Raw genomic sequence first — 22063 nt, forward strand, 5'->3', positions numbered from 1 at the left:
CAGGTTCCTCGCGTGTTAAGTGCATATTTACGCACGCCCATTGATTCCAGTGGGCTCTTGGTATGCTTAGTAGACGCAAGGAAAGGACATATCTTGTAATTTTTCTTTCATGGGCTCTCACATTGTGTGAAAAAATATGCTTATGTGAACAAAGCCATTAAAAACGATAGATTGTATTCCCAGTGTATTATGCGTGCAGAAAATGTAGTGTAATATGTGGTGTTTATATGCTGGTGTGAATGAGCCCTCAAACTATCGAATATGGGTGTGCAATGAGTGCCCGCCTCCATTCGCTTTAACCCCTTCCCGCTGCAGGGCGTAAGTTTACGTCCTGGGAGCGGGGTACTTCCCGCAACAGGGCGTAAACTTACGTCCTGGAGATAGCGCGGGATCACATATGATCCAGCGCTATCCCGCAGCGGGAGCCGGCTGTCAGTCACAGCCGGCGTCTCGCTGCAGCAGCGGGGGGACATCGGAGATGCGCCCGCCACTTTTAACCCCTTCCCTGCCGCGATCTAAGTAGATCGCGGCAGGGGAAGAGTTCACAGCGGGAGCGCGGCTCCCTCTGTGTCTCCGGCCGGAACTCGCGATGTCATCGCGAGAGCCCGGCCTGTCACCATGGCAACAGGACGCCAGACACTGGCGTCCTGTATTGCCTATGCCTGAGATCGCTGTATGAGCGATAAGGCATGGGAGAGCAGTAGCTCTGCCATGCCTTATACCAGCGATCATCAGGGCAGTGATTAAAGTCCCTCAGAGGGACACAAACAGTGTGAAAAAAAGAAAGATTTAAAAAATGAATTTAAAAAAATGTAAAAAAAAAAGTAAAAAAAACATTTTTTATGCTTTCTCAGATTAGCATAAAAAAAGGTAAAAAAAAAATAAAACCCCACATATTTGGTATTGTCGCGTCCGTAACGATGCGTACAATAAGTTGCACATGCTTTTGATTGTGCACCGAAAAAAACGCTAAAAAAAAAGCTAAAAAACTGAGGCAAAATGCTCATTTTTAGCATTTTGCCTCACTAAAAACGCAATAAAAGTGATCAAAAAAGTCGTATGTACGCTAAAATGGTACCAATAAAATCTACAGCTCGTCTCGCAAAAAATAAGCCCTCATAGAGCTCTGTACATCAAAAAATAAAAAAGTTACGTGACTTTGAATGCAGCAATTTAGAATAGAAAAAAGATTTCCAAAAAAAAGGGTTTTTACTGCAGAAAAGTGGGAAAACCTAAAAAAAATGTTAGAATTTTGGTATCGTTGTAACCGTACCGGTCTGCAGAAAAAATGGAAAGTCTCATTTATGCTGCATGATTAACGGTGTAAAAAAAAAATAAAAAAATCTATGGCAGAATTGATGCGTTTTCTCTCTCTGCTATCATTAAAAAAAAAAAAAAAAAAAAATTTACAATATAGTCTATGTACCCAAAATTGGCATCGATAAAAACTACAGTTCGCCACGCAAAAAACAAGCCCTCATACGGCCGCGTCCACGGAAAAATAAAAAAGTTATGGCTTTTGAAAAATGGAGATGGAAAAATACCAAAAAATCGCTTGGTCCTCAACGACAAAATAGGCCATGTCATGAAGGAGTTAAACAGACGGATGTTCAGAAGTGAGTGACTGCTGTTTACACTGAACAGCTTGTCATTCAGTTTCCTGCATGCAGAAAACTGAACAACTTGTTCTTTTAGGGTGGTTTCATACGGGCAATGAAACTGCGCGGTGTGAGAGTGAGTAAAAACTCAGAATTATGAAACCAGTTATTGTCAATGGTTTCCCTCACATTTGCGATATTTTCACTCATGCTCTGTTGCGAGAAAAGAATCCCATTTTCCGACGTTTTTCTGTGTTTTTTTTTTTTTTCCCCCTTGCCCATGTTTCCCTATGGAGCCGACTTTTTATTGCATCGCATGAACTTGCGATTTTCATGCGATTTTTAACATTAGAAAGTCCTATTGCCTTTTGCGCGAGAAAATCTAAGTGACAGCTAAGCTTGTGCGAGAAAAAGCAGGGCTAATGCTCAAAAATTGCGGGAAAAAAGACTATTTTGCAGCGTCTTTCTCGCGGCGATATCTCGATCGCCCATGTGTAACTACTTTTACAAGCTCTGCATCATTTACACAGGACAACTATTGTTAAAATTCTCGCAGGAGCACTGCAATTTGAACAATTCTGAATATCATCCAGTGTAAAATGGTCTTTAACCTGTTTAGGACCAGGCACTGTAAATTTACGGCCCTGGTCCTGAGCTTAAAGCTTAGCTGTATGTAAAATTAAGGTGGCGCTTTAAGCCTCCTGGCTCTGCAATCAATCAGAGGCAGGAACAGGTTATCAGCTGTTAGTGACAGCTGATAACCCGGAGGAGAAGGCAGCAGGGGTATTTAACCTCTCGGAGGGGAGGGGGTTCCCTGTTACAGCAGAGCTGGAGGGTCATAGTAGACCCTGGCCAGCTCTGCCAATGACTAATCTCACTACAAGGGTTGTTTTCCCTTGTAACTGGGGGTCCTATGGATGCCCCAGCTACAGTTGGAAAGGTCAAATAAATAAATAACATGTGAATGTCCCCCAGAGGTCTTACATGACGTCATGGGGGACATAGATAGTAGAAAACATAATTACAGACATCAGTAAGACAAAATTCCAGAATAAAACAACAATATATACATAAGAAAGAAGATAACCCAGTTGCATTATCAGGCCTAAACTAACTGCAAACCCATCCAAAATGTCAAGAAGATGTCTCATGAATAGTGAAATTTCCATTCCCCGCTTTTCTGTTTCTTGTGAAAGCCAGAAGATGCCCTGAGCCTCACACAGAGAGGTGTTACATTCTAGTTCCACCTAGAACTTAGTAGAGCTGCTGTTGAACATTTACTTATAGCTGCCTTATGGTAAAGGACAGAGTTTGGGAGACCCTCTGTCCCCTCCTCTTTGCGGTGGGAACGTTTATTGTATTTTAAACGTGGCGTAGCCTTTTCCCACATAAAATCCAGGAACATCTTGCTGATGCAGGATAACTAAGACCTGGGCGGCTAAATGGGTAGAGTCTAATATGTGCCTTCGCATCTCACTCTGAATCGCATGGAGGTGAGTCTAGTTGAGACAGGGCTGATGTCTGTGGTGGTTCTGGCATGCCTTTTAATGTAGCCCATGAGTGTGAACTTTGCCCCCTCAATTAACCCTGCATCATCCCTTTGATTCAAGGGATGATGCAGGGTTAAAGGGGTTGTCTCGCGAAAGCAAGTGGGGTTATGCACTTCTGTATGGCCATATTAATGCACTTTGTAATATACATCGTGCATTAAATATGAGCCATACAGAAGTTATTCACTTACCTGCTCCGTTGCTAGCGTCCCCGTTGCCATGGTTCCGTCTAACTTCGGTGTCTTCTTGCTTTTTTAGACGCGCTTGCGCAGATGCATCTTCTCCCTTCGGCTGGTCTTGGAAGCATCGGCGTTTTGGCTCCGCCCCCTTTTCGCGTCATCGCGTAGCTCCGCCCCCGTCATGTGCCGATTCCAGCCAATCAGGAGGCTGGAACCGGCACACATCATGGGGCGGAGCTACGCGATGATGCGTTCAAGGGGGCGGAGCCAAAACGCCAATGCTTCCAAGACCAGCCGAAGGGAGAAGATGCATCTGCGCAAGCGCGTCTAAAAAAGCAAGAAGACACCGAAGTGAATGCAGGAGAAATCATTAAAGATGATGGAGGGAAGGAAAATCTATTAAATAGTTTCTTTTCAAGTGTATTCACAAACAAAAAGGAAATGCCACATGAGATGCAGGGGAATAAAATGAACCCCTCACAAAATATCTCATACCTAACGCAGGAGGAAGTGCGGAAACGGTTAAAGATTAAAATCGATAAATCGCCAGGCCCAGATGGAATACACCCAAGGGTACTAAAGGAACTAAGTAATGTGATAGCTAGGCCGCTATATCTAATATTTTTGGATACTATCAAGACCGGAGTTGTACCATTGGATTGGCGCATTGCCAACGTGGTTCCAATTTACAAAAAGGGGACCAAAAATGAGCCTGGAAACTACAGGCCGGTAAGTCTCACTTCAGTAACGGGAAAAATATTCGAGGGGTTTCTGAGAGACGCCATCAAAGAGTACCTCAAGGATAACAACAGGATAACTTCTCACCAGCATGGGTTCATGAAGGGTCAATCATGTCAGAACAATCTGATCAGCTTCTATGATGAAGTAAGCTCTAGGCTGACCTGTGAGAGTCTATTGATCTCGTATATCTGGACTTCTCTAAAGCATTTGACACTGCCGCATAATAGGTTGATATACAAAATGAGACAGCTCGGATTGGGTGAAAACGTGTGTAATTGGGTTAAGAATTGGTTCAGAGATAGAAAGCAGAGGGTGGTAATAAATGGTCCATACTCTGATTGGGCCACCGTCGCTAGCGGGGTGCCACAGGGTTCAGTATTGGGCCCCATTCTGTTCAATATATTTATTAACGACCTGATAGAGGGGCTGCACAGCAAAATATCAATATTTGCAGATGACACAAAATTATACAATATAATTAATGCAACGAAGGACAATGTGCGGCTACAAATGGACCTAGATAAGCTGGGGGCTTGGGCAGAAAAATGACAAATGAAGTTCAATATGGATAAATGTAAGGTTATGCACATGGGCAGGAGAAGCGGATGTCACCAATATACACTGAATGGGGTACAGCTAGGGAAAATTGATATGGAAAAAGACCCGGGGGTACTAGTGGACTGTAGACTAAACTGGAGTAACCAATGCCAGTCAGCTGCTGCAAAGGCTAACAGAGTCTTGGGGTGCATTAACCCCTTAAAGGGGTTGTCTCATGAAATCAAGTGGGGTTATACACTTCTGTATGGCCATATTAATGCACTTTGTAATGTACATCGTGCATCAATTATGAGCCATACAGAAGTTATTCACTTACCTGCTCCGTTGCTAGCGTCCCCGTCGCCATGGATCCGTCTAAATTCGCCGTCTTCTCGTGATTTTAGACGCGCTTGCCCAGTCCGGTCTTCTCCCTTCTGAATGGGGCCGCTCGTGCCGGAGAGCTGGTCCTCGTAGCTCCGCCCCGTCACGTGTGCCGATTCCAGCCAATCAGGAGGCTGGAATCGGCAATGGACCGCACAGAGCCCACGGTGCACCATGGGAGAAGACCCGCAGTGCATCGTGGGTGAAGATCCCGGCGGCCATCTTGGTAAGGTAAGTAAGAAGTCGCCGCAGAGCGGGGATTCGGGTAAGTACTAAACGTTTTGTTTTTTTTAACCCATCCCTTGTGTTTGTCTCGCGCCGAACGGGGGGCCTATTGACAAAAAAAAAACAACCAGTTTCAGCGTGAGACAACCCCTTTAAGGACATGGCCTATTTTGGCATTGAGGACCAAGCGATTTTTGGTATTTTTTAGAGATGAGCGAGCACCAAAATGCTCGAGTGCTCGTTACTCGAGTCAAACTTCCCGCGATGCTCGAGGGTTCGTTTCGAGTAACGAACCCCATTAAAGTCAATGGGCGACTCGAGCATTTTTGTATATCGCCGATGCTTGCTAAGGTTTTCATTTGTGAAAATCTGGGAAATTCACGAAAGTGATGGGACCGACACAGAAACGGATAGGGCAGGCGAGGGGCTACATGTTGGGCTGCGTCTCAAGTTCCCAGGTCCCACTATTAAGCCACAATAGCGGCAATACAGCCGGCTCCATTGAAAGCAATGGGCTGCCGGCGAGCGCGGGATGAATTTTCGGGAAGGGCTTAAAAATATAAGCCCTTACCTGAAAATCATCCTAAAGTGTTTAAAATAAAAAAAATTCATGAATGGATGAGTGCTGCCTCTGATTGGCTCAGCGCAGGGACCAATCAGGGGCAGCTCTCAGCTGTCATTCATGAATTCATGAATGGGTGTAAGTGAGTGCTGCCTCTCATTGGTGAGGCTGTGACCAATCAGAGACAGCTCATTCAGCAGGCGGGGATTTTAAATCCCCGGCTGCTGAATACTACTCAGAGCAGTTCAGGAGAACTGCCGACCAGACGCGGCTGAACTCCGGCTGCAGCGGAAAGGTGAGCATACATTTTTTATTTTTACACATTTTAGGATGATTTTCAGGTAAGGGCTTATATTTTTAAGCCCGTCCCGAAAATTCATCATGCGCTCGCCGGCAGCCCATTGCTTTCAATGGAGCCGGCTGTATTGCCGGCTCCATTTAATTCAATTGCCAGTGCTCGTTTAATCGAGACAAGTACCGCATGGTGCTCGTCTCGAGTAACGAGCATCTCGAGCACCCTAATACTCGAACGAGCATCAAGCTCGGACGAGTATGCTCGCTCATCTCTAGTATTTTTCCATCTCCATTTTTCAAAAGCCATAACCTTTTTTATTTTTCCGTCGACGCGGCCATATAAGGGCTTGTTTTTTGCGTGGCGAGCTGTAGTTTTATCGGTGCCTCTTTTGGGTGCATAGACTATATCGTAAAACTTTTATAATATTTTTTATGATAACAAGGAGAGAAAACGCAACAATTCTGCCATAGATTTTTTTTTTAATTTATTTTTTTTACAGCGTTAATCATGCAGCATAAATGACACACACAATTTTTTCTGCGGGTCAGTACGGTTACAACGATACCAAAATTCTAATATTTTCCTTTAGGTTTTTACCCTTTTTGCAAAAAAACCCCTTATTTGTTTTGGAAATCTTTTTTTTTTTTTCCTCTATAGCTGCATTCAAAGTCCTGTAACTTTTTTATTTTTCTATGTACGGAGCTCTATAAGGGCTTATTTTTTGTGAGATGAGCTGTAGTTTTTGTTGGTACCATTCTGGGGAATGTTTGGCTTTTTTGATCACTTTTATTGCATTTTTTGGTAGGCAAAATGCTAAAAATTAGTATTTTGCCTCTGTTTTGTAGCCTTTTTTTTTTTTTTTTTTTTACACTTTTTGCTGCACAAAATAAAAAGCATGTTCAACTTTTTGTACACGTCGTTACGAACACGTCAATACCCAATATGTGGGGTTTTAATTTTTTTTTACCTTTTCTTTATGCTAATATTAGAAAAAGCATAAAGTATTTTTTTACATTTTTTTAACATTTTTCTTTTTTTTAACATTTTTCTTTTCTTCCTATGATCGCAGTCATTAGGCATGGCAGAGCTACTGCTCTGCCATGCCTTATCGCTTATACAGCGATCATAGGCATAGGCAATACGGGACGCCAGTGTTTGGCGTCCTGTTGCCATGGTGAAAGGCCGGGCTCTCGCGCTACGTTTAGAGGAGAGCAGGTTTCATCACCAACACAGAAAAGGGTTCTTTACTGTAAGAGTAGTTAGACTGTGGAATTCTCTGCCTGAGGCTGTGCTGATGGCAAAATCCATAGAGGAGTTTAAATGGGGACTTGATGTCTTTCTAGAGCGGAAGGATATTACAGGATATAAATCTTAGGTTAATTGTTCATCCAGGTATACAGGCAGGTAGGAACTACTGGGGGTTGATCCAGGGAACAGTCTGATTGCCATTAGGGAGTCGGGAAGGAATTTGTCCCCCAAAAGGGCTTATTGGCTTCTGCTCTTGGGGTTTTTTGCCTTCCTCTGGATCAACAACACAGAGGGATTAAAGGGGTTGTCCCGCAAAACAAAGTGGGGTTATACACTTCTGTATGACCATATTAATGCACTTTGTAATGTACATTGTGCATTAATTATGAGCCATACAGAAGTTATTCACTTACCTGTTCCGTTGCTAGCGTCCTCGTCTCCATGGTGCCGTCTAATTTTCAGCGTCTAATCGCCGGATTAGACGCGCTTGCGCAGTCCGGTCGTCTTCTTTTCTGAATGGGGCCGCTCGTGCCGGAGAGCGGCTCCTTGTAGCTCCGCCCCGTCACGTGCCGATTCCAGCCAATCAGGAGGCTGGAATCGGCAATGGACCGCACAGAAGACCTGCGGTCCACCGAGGGTGAAGATCCCGGCGGCCATCTTCACAAGGTAAGTAAGAAGTCACCGGAGCGCGGGGATTCAGGTAAGCACTATCCGTTTTTCTTTTTTAACCCCTGCATCGGGTTTGTCTCGCGCCGAACGGGGGGGCTATTGAAAAAAAAACAACCCGTTTCGGCGCGGGACAACCCCTTTAACAGGTTGGACTAGATAGACATTGTCTTCATTCGACCTTGCAAACTATGTTACTATGTTAGGGCTGAGGGAGAAAGCGCTTGATATTACTGGGATCCCTCTTCGCTGCCATCACAAAATTGGACTGGCCTTTCCTGCATTCCATCTATGTTCAGGTTCTTTTTGTTATAATCGCGCCTGATGTGGTTTATGCGTCCAGGAGTGTCAGGAGCTCATCTTGAACACAACTCACTCCAGCATTTGCAAGACACACCCCCACTAAAAATTAATGTTAAAGTAATAAAATGTTGATGTATGTTTTTAATTCTCACTTCTATTTAAATTATTAATCTTCACTTTGTCAAAAAAAAATCAAGCACACAGTTTGCTGTTTGCTGGAAATCTCGGCATGCAGTTCCATCTCAGGCAGATATACAAATGATCAGAGTTGTGGTGTGATGAGATGAACGGTCTTGTCACCGGAGGCCCTAAAAGTGCCCCCCCCCCCCCTGGACCTATAAAAGGCTCTCAGAGGCTCCTTGTGTGTAGTGACCTCTTCTACTTGTGCAGAGCTTGTTGACCACTAGACGTCTCTACAATGTAGAGAAGAGATTTACCCCTGTTACCAAAGTCTGAGAGGGGGCGCATTATTGGGATCTGAGAAGCTAGATGGTTGTATTAACAAATTGCCTGCTAACTGGGCCATACTGAACAGACTGTTAGGAGATGATGGGTACAGGGCATGTGTGAGGGCACGTACATAACACTACCGGGACACCCTCGACAGACTACCAATAGCGAGGATAGTCTGATCGTCCAATAAGTACAGATGTTTCATTGTCTGTCATGCAGAGACCGGTGACTCAAACGTTTCAGGCCTCTGTCTGTTGGAACCATTTTCAGAAGCTTGGTTCAAGGACATTTGGTCTCATAGTGCCCATTCCATGTATTGTCTTTCACACCCACGCACAGTCACCTCCGTTTGTAGTGGTCTTGTGAATGATGAAATTGGCCTGCTACAAATTAGGGCCGAGTTGTCTTAAGCGACTATCCAAGTGTAGTTTGAGCATGTGTCTGGAGACCTTGGAGTGAGCGCTTCAATCCATCCTTTACTGTGGAGCTGCAGGCTTTTGTTTGCCCCATTGTAACTTAGTCTATCCACTTAAGGGCTCTTGCGCACAAGCGATGCAGAATACGCCTGCGGCTTTAAGCTGTGGAACTATCGCGTATTAAAACAAAGTGCCAGCGAGTGATCACATTTTTCCGTGTGGATTTCCACAGTTCTGCTTCCATTGATGCCAATTATCCGTGGTAAAATAAAACATACCGTTGCGGAAATCCATGGTAGTAATTCATTTATATGGATTGGCAGGCAGAAAGCTATTGGTTTCAATAGAATCTTGCCACTGCGAAATTCACGCACACATTTCCGCCGCGGTAAACGCAATACAAATCCGTCTGTGGGCATTTACGCTAAATATACGTCCAGGCAGCAGTGACGTAAAGTTGCCTTCGGCAGTTGCGGGAGGGATTGTCCTAATATGCCTTCTGTTTGTAACTAACTACAAAAGGGAAAGAAAAGAACTAGACTAGACTCCTACTCTGAGTGGGGTTGGATTCACGCAGTGTATTGTAGTGTCTGGAAGTTGTGTGCACCCCCATCATCTTTCACTACTTTTTTTTGGCTAAAAACATAGCAGGTACATGCTACTTCAGAGTCTGTCGAAACTTGCCGATTATCCTATGTATGCAGTGTTTTCGCATGTGGCATTTTGGTAGCACTTTTTAAAAAACTAACCATATTCTGGATATGGTGGTTTTTCTGCTGTCCTTCCCCTTGGGTTTCTCTATAGTATCAGGGAAAATGCATGCATTTAGTATTTTAAAAAAAAAACCTGCAAAAATGAGTTTTACAAAAGTCATGAAAATGTTAAGATAGATATAAATATATAAATCCTGCTTTTTAAATGCTAAAAAACTTGTGTGCAGGAGGTTCTGACGAAATGTTCTTGCTAAGATCGATCCCTTTGAGCCAGAGGACAATAGTGGCAATGCATCTGGCCCCATTCTTGTTACATAAGTCACTAACTCCATAACCACATCATTGTGCTTCTTTTGTTAGATCCTGTAAGTGAAAATCATCGAAAGTCAAGTTCTATTAATGGAGAACTGAATGGCTTCATTTCTGATCCTGTAGCCCCTCCAGATGCCACAAGTGTTGATGCTGCTTTGCTGGACAATAGTCTCCGGAATGTTGAAATGCCATTCTCTGACAAGCAAGTGATGTAAGTGCCCTTTATGCCCATTTTGTATACTCTTCTGCCATTATGTTCTAGGTAGCTATCCTCTTCAGAGAGTACTTGTCGTCTCTCCTGATATGTCTTATAACTCTACATTGTACCAATCCTGTTGTATTTCTCCTGGAAAAACATAGAAAAACACGGGAAAGGTAAGCCGTGAATTACTTAGAAAAAGAAGGAAAAAAAACTCCAGCATTGTTCATTTGAGGTTCAAAATATAAATCGTTTTCCTCATTTGTTTGTTTTAGTAAATAACGGGTCCTCTCAAAACAGTGGACATGTGATTTAGGAATGAGTGTAGTATTGAAGATTGCTGGAATATAAGTTGAAGGGAACAGTATAAACCTCATTTTAGGGAGTTTCGATTTCATGTTCTCTCCTGCAAAGATGTGTTTTATGGCGAGAGTAAATGGGTTCACATACACTGAAGCCCCATTTACATCGGACGAATGTCGGGCAAAGAATGCCCGACACTCGTTCCCATATATACTTGCTACCGTGCTGTTGCACAGGAGTGAGTATCGCTGGTTCTTTAACAGAGCGGCAAGCAGGGAGGTGGGGTGGCTGGAGGAGATTTCTCACCTTGCGCTCCCCCTCCCCTCCCCATTAACTTAACAGAGCAGCTGTATGATCGTTCAGTGTAAACAGCAGCTGTATGATCGTTCAGTGTAAACAGCAGCTGTTACGTACTGATTGACCGCTGTGTTAAGTGAATGGAGAGTGGCGGGGGAGAGTGAGGAGCAAAATCTCCTCCAGCCACCCCGCTGCGAACCAGCGATACTTGCTCTTGTGAAACAGCACGGGAGCGAGTACATGCAGGGACAAGTGTTGGGCATCATTTGCCCGACAGTCGTCCCGTGTAAATGAAGCTTCACAGTATTCCATGATGGACACCCCTGCCTTTTTAGTGAATTTTATAAACCATAGATGATGCTACATGATCCTAGTAAATTATCCAATTGGCTATGAAATGCCCCGTCTGTAAAGTGTTTTAAGGCAAAGTTTTCCTCTTATCTATTACATAGGCATTACACAAATCTGTATATCTTGCATTCCTTAAGGAATGCAAGCAGTATTAAACTAAACTGACAATACATAGATACCAGTTTAACCTTTTCATGACTAAGGGCCATTGATCCTACTGTGTCCAAGTCACGTTCTACAGTTCTGGTATTTCCACTTTAAAAAACAAACACTAAAGTCTGAAGGGCCAAGTGCCTCATGTCCACAGCGTGCTTGTATTTTTCATGCAGATTTCTGAAACAGATGCAATATGGATTGCGTTGTTTCTCCACGTGAATGCACTGTGGATGGAGGGGGTGGGGCTGTTGTAGCACTCAGTAGATTGTCTGAGCTCTGTAATTGGCTCCATTTTTCAGTCCTCTAGCTCCCTGTGGAGAATTCAGCACCATGGACAGCAGATAGTGTGTGGTCCTGCTTATGAGCTGTTCTGCCAAACTATGGTTTTCAAGCAGAGCTGAAAACAGTGTTTGGCAGAAACCTGAAAGATGGGCACATTTAGACACAACGATTATCGCTCAAAAGATGGCTTTTAAGCGATAATCGTTGTCTAAATGGGCCTTTAGATGGCTAACTCTGTGGACAGTATCTGGGGCTGTCGGTCAGGGACAAATCCAACCTGGTCTTTATCAATAAGCAATAATAGGGCTATATATAAGCGAGCTGCTCGAATTTTAGTAAGAAGCTTTATGTCCACATTTATAAGGGAGATAGGGTAGTAGTTTAGCTTATCTAATGGGTCTCTTTTTGGTTTAGCGATCCCAGATATAGCAGTTAAGGGGGAAGTTTGCCCCACCTCGAGTCCGTTTCACATAGCGTTAAAGTGATTTGCTAGATGTACACTCAAGATCGGGGAGAACTTTTTATAATATGAGACTGAAAACTCAACAGGATCTGGCTTGGTTTTGGCCTTAAGTGTTATAATAGCATTTGCTACTTCTAAGTTAATTTTTACATGCAAGATTATGTAAAAAGGGGTTCAGTAAGTGTATGAAGTGTAATGTCCTGGAGGTATGAGAGGATTTGGCTTGGTGACGGAGCATGTGATTGAGAATGGAGTTTGGCTTAAAATTGTTTCATTTCTGAAATTATTGAGTGAGTTCGCGTTTTTTTTGCTTTGTTTGGTACGAAGCTTATAAAATTAAATCTGATTTTTAATTAGAGTTTAGGTTTTTAAAATATGTTCAGTTTAACTTTACATTTCTTTTCCCCTTTTAGTTGTCTCTCTGGGGGTGACACTCCTCCTTGCATTGAGATCGTAGGCAAAGATGTTGAAATTGTGGCCAGTAGTGATTCCAATATTTGCAGCAAAGCAAGAGGAAGCAACAAGGTGAGGATCGTAAGGAGGTATTCCAAACCTCCTGGAAACACTTCTCTCCTGACTGCCTGTTCTTTCCTCCCTTTTTTTTTTTACCTAGGTCAATTTTACTACTGTACCCTCTATGGGGAGCCTTCCATCATGAACTCAAATTAGCCACTTTACTGCGACTTAACATCTGAGTGGCTTAGCGCTACCAGATCTGTACCTTTTTACTACCTGGCTGGCCAGTTCTGATTTTGGGTTCATGCGGGCTCCCTTCATAATTCTAAAGTCATTTGGCCACTTATATGGGATGGAGCTTTCTGTGGCCCATACTGGAAGACTCTGCAGTAGCCCTTCGTCCCCTGCTACCTATATTTAAACTAGCACAAAATGTGTGGGTCTCGATGAAAAAAACATTAGATCTCCAGGGTACTATAGCGGCTTTACCTCTTATGTCCATATATGCATCAATCACTGCCGTATATTGCGCTCCCTATTGGGAATTGTATGGGTTCTATAATCTGCCAGATCTTCACCCAGGGGGTACTATGTCCTCTTTCTGAACTAGTGAATATATTTCAGGTTCCATGATCTGGGTTCTACAGATTTTTATAACGCCCCCATACCCATACTCCTCTCTCGGTACACACTTGCTGGCAAGACGAGATGCCCTCAATTACTATTTACGACTGGCCGGAGATACTTGGGTCACATGCGCTTGTTTCCCCTACTTCTAACAATAATCTTACTCAATTATATATTCACCAGGCATATTTAACATTGATACACTTATATGGATTGGGTAAAATTTCATCTCCCTGGTGCCATCATACCCATATGGACTTTAGGCATATGCTTTGCGTTCACCCCTCTCATCGACTTTGGAAATTATTTATAAAACCTGTGTCACAATGTGCTGGGGATAACTGTCCCCACTTCTTAGAGAGAGAAAGAGCTCATAATGTCATGGGTCTGTTTTTTTTACCAGTAATATTACATACCCAAGGATTATCTTCTTATAAGTCCAGATTTTTATAGAGAATGGAAATATTAATACTGAAACGTTTTTTTCCCTATAATTGGGACAATATAATATCTTTCATTTTTGAATGCCTTCTAGTCTAAGTTTGCATTCTATTTCCAGTTCATGGGCTACGCGTCTATTTATATGGAGCGTCTCCCAAGTCATACGAATATGTACTATGTAGAGATGAGCGAGCGTACTCGTCGGAGCTTGATGCTCGTTTGAGTATTAGGGTACTCGAGACACTCGTTACTCGAGACGAGCACCACGCGGCACTCGAGTCAATTCCATTTCCTTCCCTGAGAAATTTGCGCCATTTTCTGGCCAATAGAAACACAGGGAAGGCATTACAACTTCCTCCTGTGACATTCCAGCCCTATCCCACCCCCCTGCAGTGAGTGGCTGGCGAGATCAAGTGACCGCCGAGTATATAAAGTGGGCCCGCCCGTGGCTCACCACAGACACACGATAAGAGAGATCAGGGAAAGTGCTGCTGCTGCTACAGCTCACCTAGTGCATTACTGTTGTGGCTGCTGTAAGCAGTCTTGCACTTTTTTTTTTTTTTTTTAATGTATATCGGGCGTGCAGGCTATAGCTTTCTCAGGCTGCAGTCTGTACTTGAGTATAGGGGCAGTATTGGTCAGGCAGGGACAGTGGTAGTGTAGAATCCTGTCAACAAGTACCTCAAAAAAGCTCCTGCTTAGGGCTATCTGTGACCGTGTGCATTTAACTCCGTGGTTGCTGGGAGTTGTGGTACCTCAGTATTGCACAGCAGAGCCTGCGTGCAGCCTTTATTTAAATATTTTTCTGTCCACACTTAGCGTAACGTCAGCACTGTCTGCCTTCAAGTGTACGCCAAGAAACCCCAAATTTTGTACAACGCTCTGTGTTACACGCTAGCTGCCTTAGAAGTGTACGGTGTGTCAGACACCCATAGATTGAAAGTGCAATACACACAGCATAGCCTCAGCCTGCATTGCATAGAAAAAAAAGGAAATTTAAAAAAGAAATCCTTTATACGGCTACCGGTGACCCAGTGCATTTGTCTGCGTGGCCTGTGGGACTTCACGTCCATCCAAACTGCATAGTGCACAGCAAGGCCTGCGTGGAGCCTTCCTTATAATTTATCTCTGGCTTCATTTTGCGTTATATTACCGCTGGCAGCCACCAACTGCGTGGCAATAATTTACAAACATTTTTACACCGCTCTGTCTCTGCTCGATTCTTAATCCACCATGCTGAGGGGTAGGGGTAGGGGTAGAGGACGTGGACGCGGGCGAGGATGAGGACGCGGAGTTCCACATGAGGGTGTGGGCATAGGCAGAGTTCCTGGTCCAGGTGAATCGCAGCCGGCTGCTGCGGGAGTAGGAGTGAGGACAGTTTCTGGGGTCCCCAGCTTTATATCACAATTTTTGGGTCCACGTGGTAGACCTTTATTAAAAAATGAGCAGTGTGAGCAGGTCCTGTCGTGGATGGCAGAAAATGCATCCAGCAACCTATCGACCACCCAGTCTTCTTCTGGAAGACGCAGTGGGGTGGCCTGGGGTAGAGGCAGGGCCAGAGCAAATAATCCACCAGCTGTTTCCCAAAGCACCCCCTCACGCCAAGCCACCGTGCAGAGGCCAAGGTGCTCTAAGGTGCGGCAGTTTTTCACTGAGACGGCGGATGACCGACAAACAGTGGTGTGCAACCTTTGTCGCGCCAAGATCAGCCGCGGAGCCACCACCACCAGCCTCACCACCAGCATGCGCAGGCATATGATGGCCAAGCACCCCACAAGGTGGGACGAAGGCCGTTCACCGCCTCCGGCTTGCGCCACTGCCTCTCCCCCTGGGCCCCAAGCTGCCACTGAGATCCAACCCACCTCTCGCGACACAGGCACAAGCGTCTCCGGGCCTGGACCCACACCCTCACCTCCGCTGTCCTCGGCCCCATCCAGCAATGTTTTTCAGTGCAGTGTCCAGCTGTCGCTAAGAGAATCGTTGGAGCGAAAGCGCAAAAACGCCGCCACAAACCCGCACGCTCGAGCTTTAAATGTCCACATAGCCAAATTGATCAGCCTGGAGATGCTCCCCTACAGACTGGTGGAAACTGAGGCTTTCAAAAACATGATGGCTGCAGCCCCACGCTACTCCGTCCCCAGTCGCAACTATTTTTCACGGTGTGCCGTCCCAGCCCTGCACGACCACGGCTTACGCAACATTGTACGCACCCTCACCAACTCGCTTACTGGCAAGGTCCACTTAACAACGGACACGTGGACAAGCACAGGCGAGCAGGGCCACTATATTTCCCTGTCGGCACATTAAGTGACTTTAGTGGAGGCTGGGACAGAGTCAGAGCCTGGGACCGCTCATGTCCTACCCACCCCCAGAATTGCGGGCCCCAGATCGGTGCTGGTTTCTGCGGCGGTGTATGCCACCTCCACTAAACCTCCCTCCCCCTCCTCCCCCAACGCAACCTCTACCTCGCAATCAAGACGTGTCAGTGTCAGCAGCAGCACAGCGGTGGGCAAGCGTCAGCAGGCCGTGCTGAAACTACTCAGCTTAGGAGAGAAGAGGCACACTGCCCACGAACTGTTGCACGGTCTGACAGAGCAGACCGACCGCTGGCTTTCGCCACTGAGCCTGCAACTGGGCATGGTCGTGTGTGACAACGGCCGTAACCTGGTGGCGGCTCTGCAGCTGGGCAGCCTCGCGCACGTGCCAGGCCTGGCCCACGTCTTTAACTTGGTGGTTCAGCGGTTTCTGAAAGGCTACCCACACTTGTCAGACCTCCTCGGCAAGGTGCGCCGGGTCAGCGCACATTTCCGCAAGTCCAACACGGACGCTGCCACCCTGCAACATCGGTTTAATCTGTCAATGCACCAACTGCTTTGCGACGTGCCCACACGGTGGAACTCTACGCTCCACATGTTGGAGCAGCGTAGAGCTATAGTGGAATACCAACTCTAACATCTGCATGGTCCCCCCTCCCCTCCCAAATAACTTTGTCATACAGAGTATATATGTTAACAAATGGCTATAAATTATGAACTAGTAAATATTTGTCTCCCTTGCCCGGCTGTCTGATTTTAAACCTATAATAAATATTTTTGTACGTTGGTGTCCTTTTGCAGAGCCCCCACAAACTGTACCAAAATACTATGGGTGGTTTAGTGCAATGATAAAGCTTTCTCTGTTTCAAGAAATATATTTAGCTGAAGTATAAAATGAATAGTGAATATCTTTTGGATGTGATATTTCCAAACCTTTTGCTGTGGATTTACTGGTATCTAAAGGCCTTGAACCTGTAAGGGTTAAAGTCATTACAATAAGGGTGCCTACCCACTAGCGATATATTTTCTTGCGATGCAAGAGCGAGTGCCTCGCAGTGCAGAGAAAAATCTGCGATATCGTTCAGTGTTTTCAATGGGGCTACAGCAGCATTAGCCCAATTGAAAACACAGGGAGTACATCGCGGACTTTGGCCATAGCTGTGACAAATGTGGCAGAAGTCCATGATGCTATCCTATTGCTTTCAATGGGGTCGGCACTGTTGTGGCCCCATTGAAAGCTGTGGGTTGCAGGCAACCCCCGCAGTGATGATTTTCAGGGAAGGGCTTGAAATATAAGCCCTTCCCTTAAAATCATCAGATAGAAGAGTTGTTCGGCTCTTCTGTCTGGCCCCTGCAGTTATTTTCTGTCTTATGCTCTGCCCCCAGAAAGCGCTGGTCTCATTGGCTGAAGGCAGGAAGGAATCCCCTGCCATAGCTCTCACAGCTGTGGCTGAAGTTCGCGATGTACTGTCTATTTTTTCAATGGGGCTGGTGCTGCTGCTGCTGACCCTATTAAAAACACTGAGCGACAGCGCAGATTTTTTTCTCTGTGCTGTGAGGTTTGAGAGAAAAAAATGTAAATGAGTATTAACCATTGAAAATCATTGGTTTCATAATCATGTGTTTTCACTTGTTCTTACATCACAAGCAAATATATCACTAGTGGGTAGGTACCCTAAAGGAGGTAGTCTCTGCCGCCTGACATACTTTTGAATTAGATTTTAAAAGAGAAAATTTAACCCTTTACAATCCAATTTTGGATTCAGGGTTTTTTCTCTTTCTGCCATTATACAATGGCACCATCTGCTAACTATAGCCAGTACTGCGGTATTGGACATGCCGGAGAGTTCCCAGACAACAGAGTGGACAGTAATCTATACAGTAAGAATACCCTGCCGGACGTCTTCCGACATTGGAGCTGTATAGCCTTCAATCAGAATGTTTTCAGACGTCAGACAATGGATTGGAAAGGGTTAACACTGAATAAGGGTTGAGATTGTTTTTTTTTAGTCACTTCCTTATCACAGCTTGGAGTAAATCTCTAAAGAATGGGAAATGGACAGTGATAATGCTAAAATCTCTGAGATTCTATTTAAATGATGTGTAACCCGAAATGTAAATGGAATGCAGTTATTGACGCTTAAAAGAATCGTCACGTGTTGGGTACATTTTGAGTATATTCATTGCTTCGTTCTGTTCATACAGGTAAAAATACAGCCAGTGGCAAAATATGACTGGGAACAGAAATACTACAATGGAAATCTGATTGCAGTGTCGAATGCCTACCTTGCGTATGCCACAAGAGGTATTGTGGGGTTTCCAAGTGCCTTCTCTTTCTCCTAGAATCAAGTTCAATGTGGGGTTTATACTAGTAAATTAAACTTCTTAAATGTAGTGTTGGTGAACTTTGATTGTTACCTGATAATTGGGTGTTCTGTATTATAAAGGACACCGCTGCATGTTTACACTGGACATCTGTCGGACATAGAAGCGCCGGACCGTCATCCCAGCGATTGCGCTCCTGTGCTTTGACACAGGATCAGTAGCTGTTCATTGAATGGAGGTGGGGCGGCCTGGGGGTCTCCTTCAGCCACCCGCTTCTATTCACTGCCAACAAGCAGTCCGTTCATCGACAAACTGACTCTGTTTACACAGGCTGGGCATCGCTGGACTTTTAGGTGACCTGAAAACCAAGAGACTCCGACAAGCAAGCAGTTTCTTGCTCAGTGCCTTGTCTCTAGCCGTGTGTACATGGGTCGACTATCGCCAAAAATTGCTGTTTGCAGCTATTTGGGCCATTACCTCCCTGTGTAAAAATACTCTAGCACTCACTTAAAGAGGCAAACCACCTTAAAAAGACCAAAAATTGATGTTTAAGGTGTTTGTCTCAACTTATGTTGTGGCTAATGGTAGGTAGTGGCGCTAAAGATGCCGATACACATTAGAGCAGAGTTGATGAAAAAGAAAGGTCTCAACCAAAACGATCGATCATTGAGTGAAATTTAACGAGTGATCGTTTTTATTTATCTCATGATGTCTTGTCTGAAAAGAAGTTGTCTATATTTGAAGGTTTTGTTCCCATGAAAGATCTTTTGTCCACTGCTCCGTGTCATTGACAATGTATGACCAGTTAGGACAACTGTAAAGGCCCCCATAGACACTACAGTTTAGTCGTCCACACCCAGTGATTATGGAGCCAGGTGACTTTCCAATGTGTATGGAGGCAGCTCAACCTTCTCCCTGACAGATTGTGGTGGGGAAAAAGGACTGTTGATGCTCCGTTTCAGCACCCCATCCTTTTGTTCCCCGAGATAGAAGCTGGGGCTTAGAGGGTTTATCCCACAATTTTAAAAATATATCTTAATAGATTGTATTCTAATAACTAATTATATTGACAATATGCATAGCTTAGCAAAAATGCAAAGATTCCAGTGTACTCGCCGCCTCTGATGCTGCAGTCCTACAGCACCCTTTTCTTTTTGCGCGTCCTGCTGTATAAGGACAACCGCAGGACATATCCAATAGCATCTGTAGAACAGCAGCCTACCGGCACAGGTGTGCTTCCAGGTAGTAAGCCAAGGAGGACTTAATAAGCCTGCACAACAACGCTGTCCTTTTAGATGAGGACAGGCATGTACAGCCTGACAGCGCTATCTCCTGTAACATCGGGAGGGAAGGAGACTGCTCTGTAGCCTGCAGGAGGGGCGAGACACGTGTATGTTTATATGTAATATGACCACTGTACACAGGTCGGCAGCAGATTTTCCATCTTCAGCTATAGATCTGCAACAAAGTGTGTTAGAATCTGTGCCAGAGAGCCGCTACATCTCAACATAAGAAATCCCTTAGCAACCAATGAAAGCTGCTCTGTGATTGGTCACTATGGGCAGCAATGACAATTTTTTTTGAACTTGTAGACCGTTTCATGAATCTGACCCATGTGTTTTGGATGACTGGCTGATGTCAGCAGCACAATGTGAAGTGCTGGGAGGAGAAATGTAATATCTCGGGAAAAAAATAGCAGGCCTCTTTTAATGCAACCCAAGACTTGGCTTTTGCAGTGACTGGCATTGATTGCTCCAGTTAAGTCAACTAGTATACCCAGGTCTTTGTCCATATCACGTTTTCCTAGCAGTACCCCATTTAGTGTATATTGGTGGCATCCATTTCTCCTGCCCATGTGCATAGCCTTAGAAAAAACGTCAAAAAGTGTAGTGCTGGTGTGAACATGCCCCTCACACTGGGTTTCAGGAACTACAAGAATATATTTTGGATGGAGTATAAATAGACATGAGCGAGTATACTCGCTAAGGGCAATTGCTCGATCGAGCATTGCCCTTAGCGAGTACCTGCAAAGATTCGGCTGCCGCACAGGCGTGGAGCAGCTGGGGAGAGCGTGGAGGAACGGAGGGGAGATTCCCCCCCCAAACCTGCTGACTGCCGCAACTCGCCTGTCACCCAGAGCCAGCAGCCGACCCTTTTTCTCCAAAGTGGGGAGATACTCACTAAGGACAATGCTCGATCGAGCAATTGTCCTTAGCGACTATGCTCGCTCATCTCTAGGTATAAACCATTATTAGACGATAATATTGCAGACACAAAACTTGGGTCAGACTAATATGTAAATCCTTTAAAGAAATGTTAAATTTATTTTTCATCAAATTAAATTTTGTTGTTTTTTTTTGTTTTTTTTAATTTTTATTTTAAAAACCAGGTTCTAATGGAACAGCTATGATAAGAGTCCTCAGCATCACCACAGCAGAACGAATTTTGCTAAAAGGAATTACTGGTAGCGTTACAGACTTGGCATTTGCTCATCTCAACTCGGACCAGCTGGCATGTCTGGATGAAGCAGGGAGCCTCTTTGTATGGCGACTTACCATGGAAAATGGAAAAATTATGTATGTTTTTTTGTAGTTTGGGGGAAAAGTGTATGTATTATGTAGTTGATTTTTTTATTTTTTTTTTCCTTAATAAAATTTTTTTTTTTTGCCCATGTACAATGGGCGGCACCATGACAACTCTCCTTTTGTGTTCATAACCTCTCAGAGAGGTTACACAGGTATCCTTTAGAAAAATGTTAAATGCTTAAAATCAATAGGCAGTTTTGGGAAACGCACAAACGGAGAATAAAGCTTACTGTACGCATTGTTTTTATATCTTGATTAGGTCATTACCCAGTATATTAAAAGGAAGGCCTAATGCTGATCCTTTGTTTCACCCTACTTGTAACTCTTAGCCAATCGGAGTATGTTATATTAAAGCAGCCCTCTGGTTTGGGGGCATGTCCAGAAGCGGGTATATTACCTATAGATGGTCTTCTCAGCAGTGTCTCTAATACCTAATCACACACGGAGTGCATTGGTAACATTAGGCCTACTAATGCCGCATATGTGCTTGTTCAGCGCTGGCCAATCACAAAGTACTTCATTGTTTAGTTAGAAAATGGCAGTGGTCGTGACTGCCCCAAAAAATAGTAGTAGTGTAATACAGTATATCACTTAGCCCATTGTTAATTCCTATACACAATTTTTCCTCATCAAGCACTCTCCTACTATATGGTACAATATTCAGTGGCTTTGAAAAACCTGGATAAACAAAATCCACAGTATTGCCCTCGATCTGTCAGAACTTGATCTTCTCGTGAAAGCTTTTCCTTGCAGCATCCCACAGATACTCCTTCCCTCAGTAACAGTAGCCCATCAAAGGATTTATAAGAGTGAAACCGCTTCCATTTAAAAAGTTACTTCACAAGACAACCCCTTTCTGTTCTAGAGAAAAACTACACGAAAAAACTATGGACCTGCGCTACTTAGCATATAGATGACCAATAATGGATGTCTCCATAACCAATCTTTGGATAGAGACAAAAAGGTTTTTTATTTTAAACAAATGAAGAATAGAGGTCACAGCGTCATAAAATAGCAAAATACTTGCGGGATCCTGTGCGACGCGTTTCGGCGTAACAAACGCCTTTCTCAAGCATATAGAAAC

General features: G+C 44.4%; 1 protein-coding gene across 1 annotated transcript in view; it reads left to right on the forward strand.

Moving 5' to 3' along the window:
• Positions 1-22063, forward strand: part of EDC4 (enhancer of mRNA decapping 4) — a 226702-nt gene that overhangs the window by 13685 nt on the left and 190954 nt on the right. Inside the window, exons 2-5 of the mRNA XM_066582703.1 lie at positions 10228-10390; positions 12644-12755; positions 18275-18374; positions 20784-20970. Coding sequence (XP_066438800.1) covers positions 10228-10390; positions 12644-12755; positions 18275-18374; positions 20784-20970 — 562 coding nt within the window. The remainder of the gene's footprint in view (positions 1-10227; positions 10391-12643; positions 12756-18274; positions 18375-20783; positions 20971-22063) is intronic.

Source organism: Eleutherodactylus coqui, chromosome 11, assembly GCF_035609145.1.
Source record: "Eleutherodactylus coqui strain aEleCoq1 chromosome 11, aEleCoq1.hap1, whole genome shotgun sequence".
In the NCBI taxonomy this organism is placed as follows: domain Eukaryota; kingdom Metazoa; phylum Chordata; class Amphibia; order Anura; family Eleutherodactylidae; genus Eleutherodactylus; species Eleutherodactylus coqui.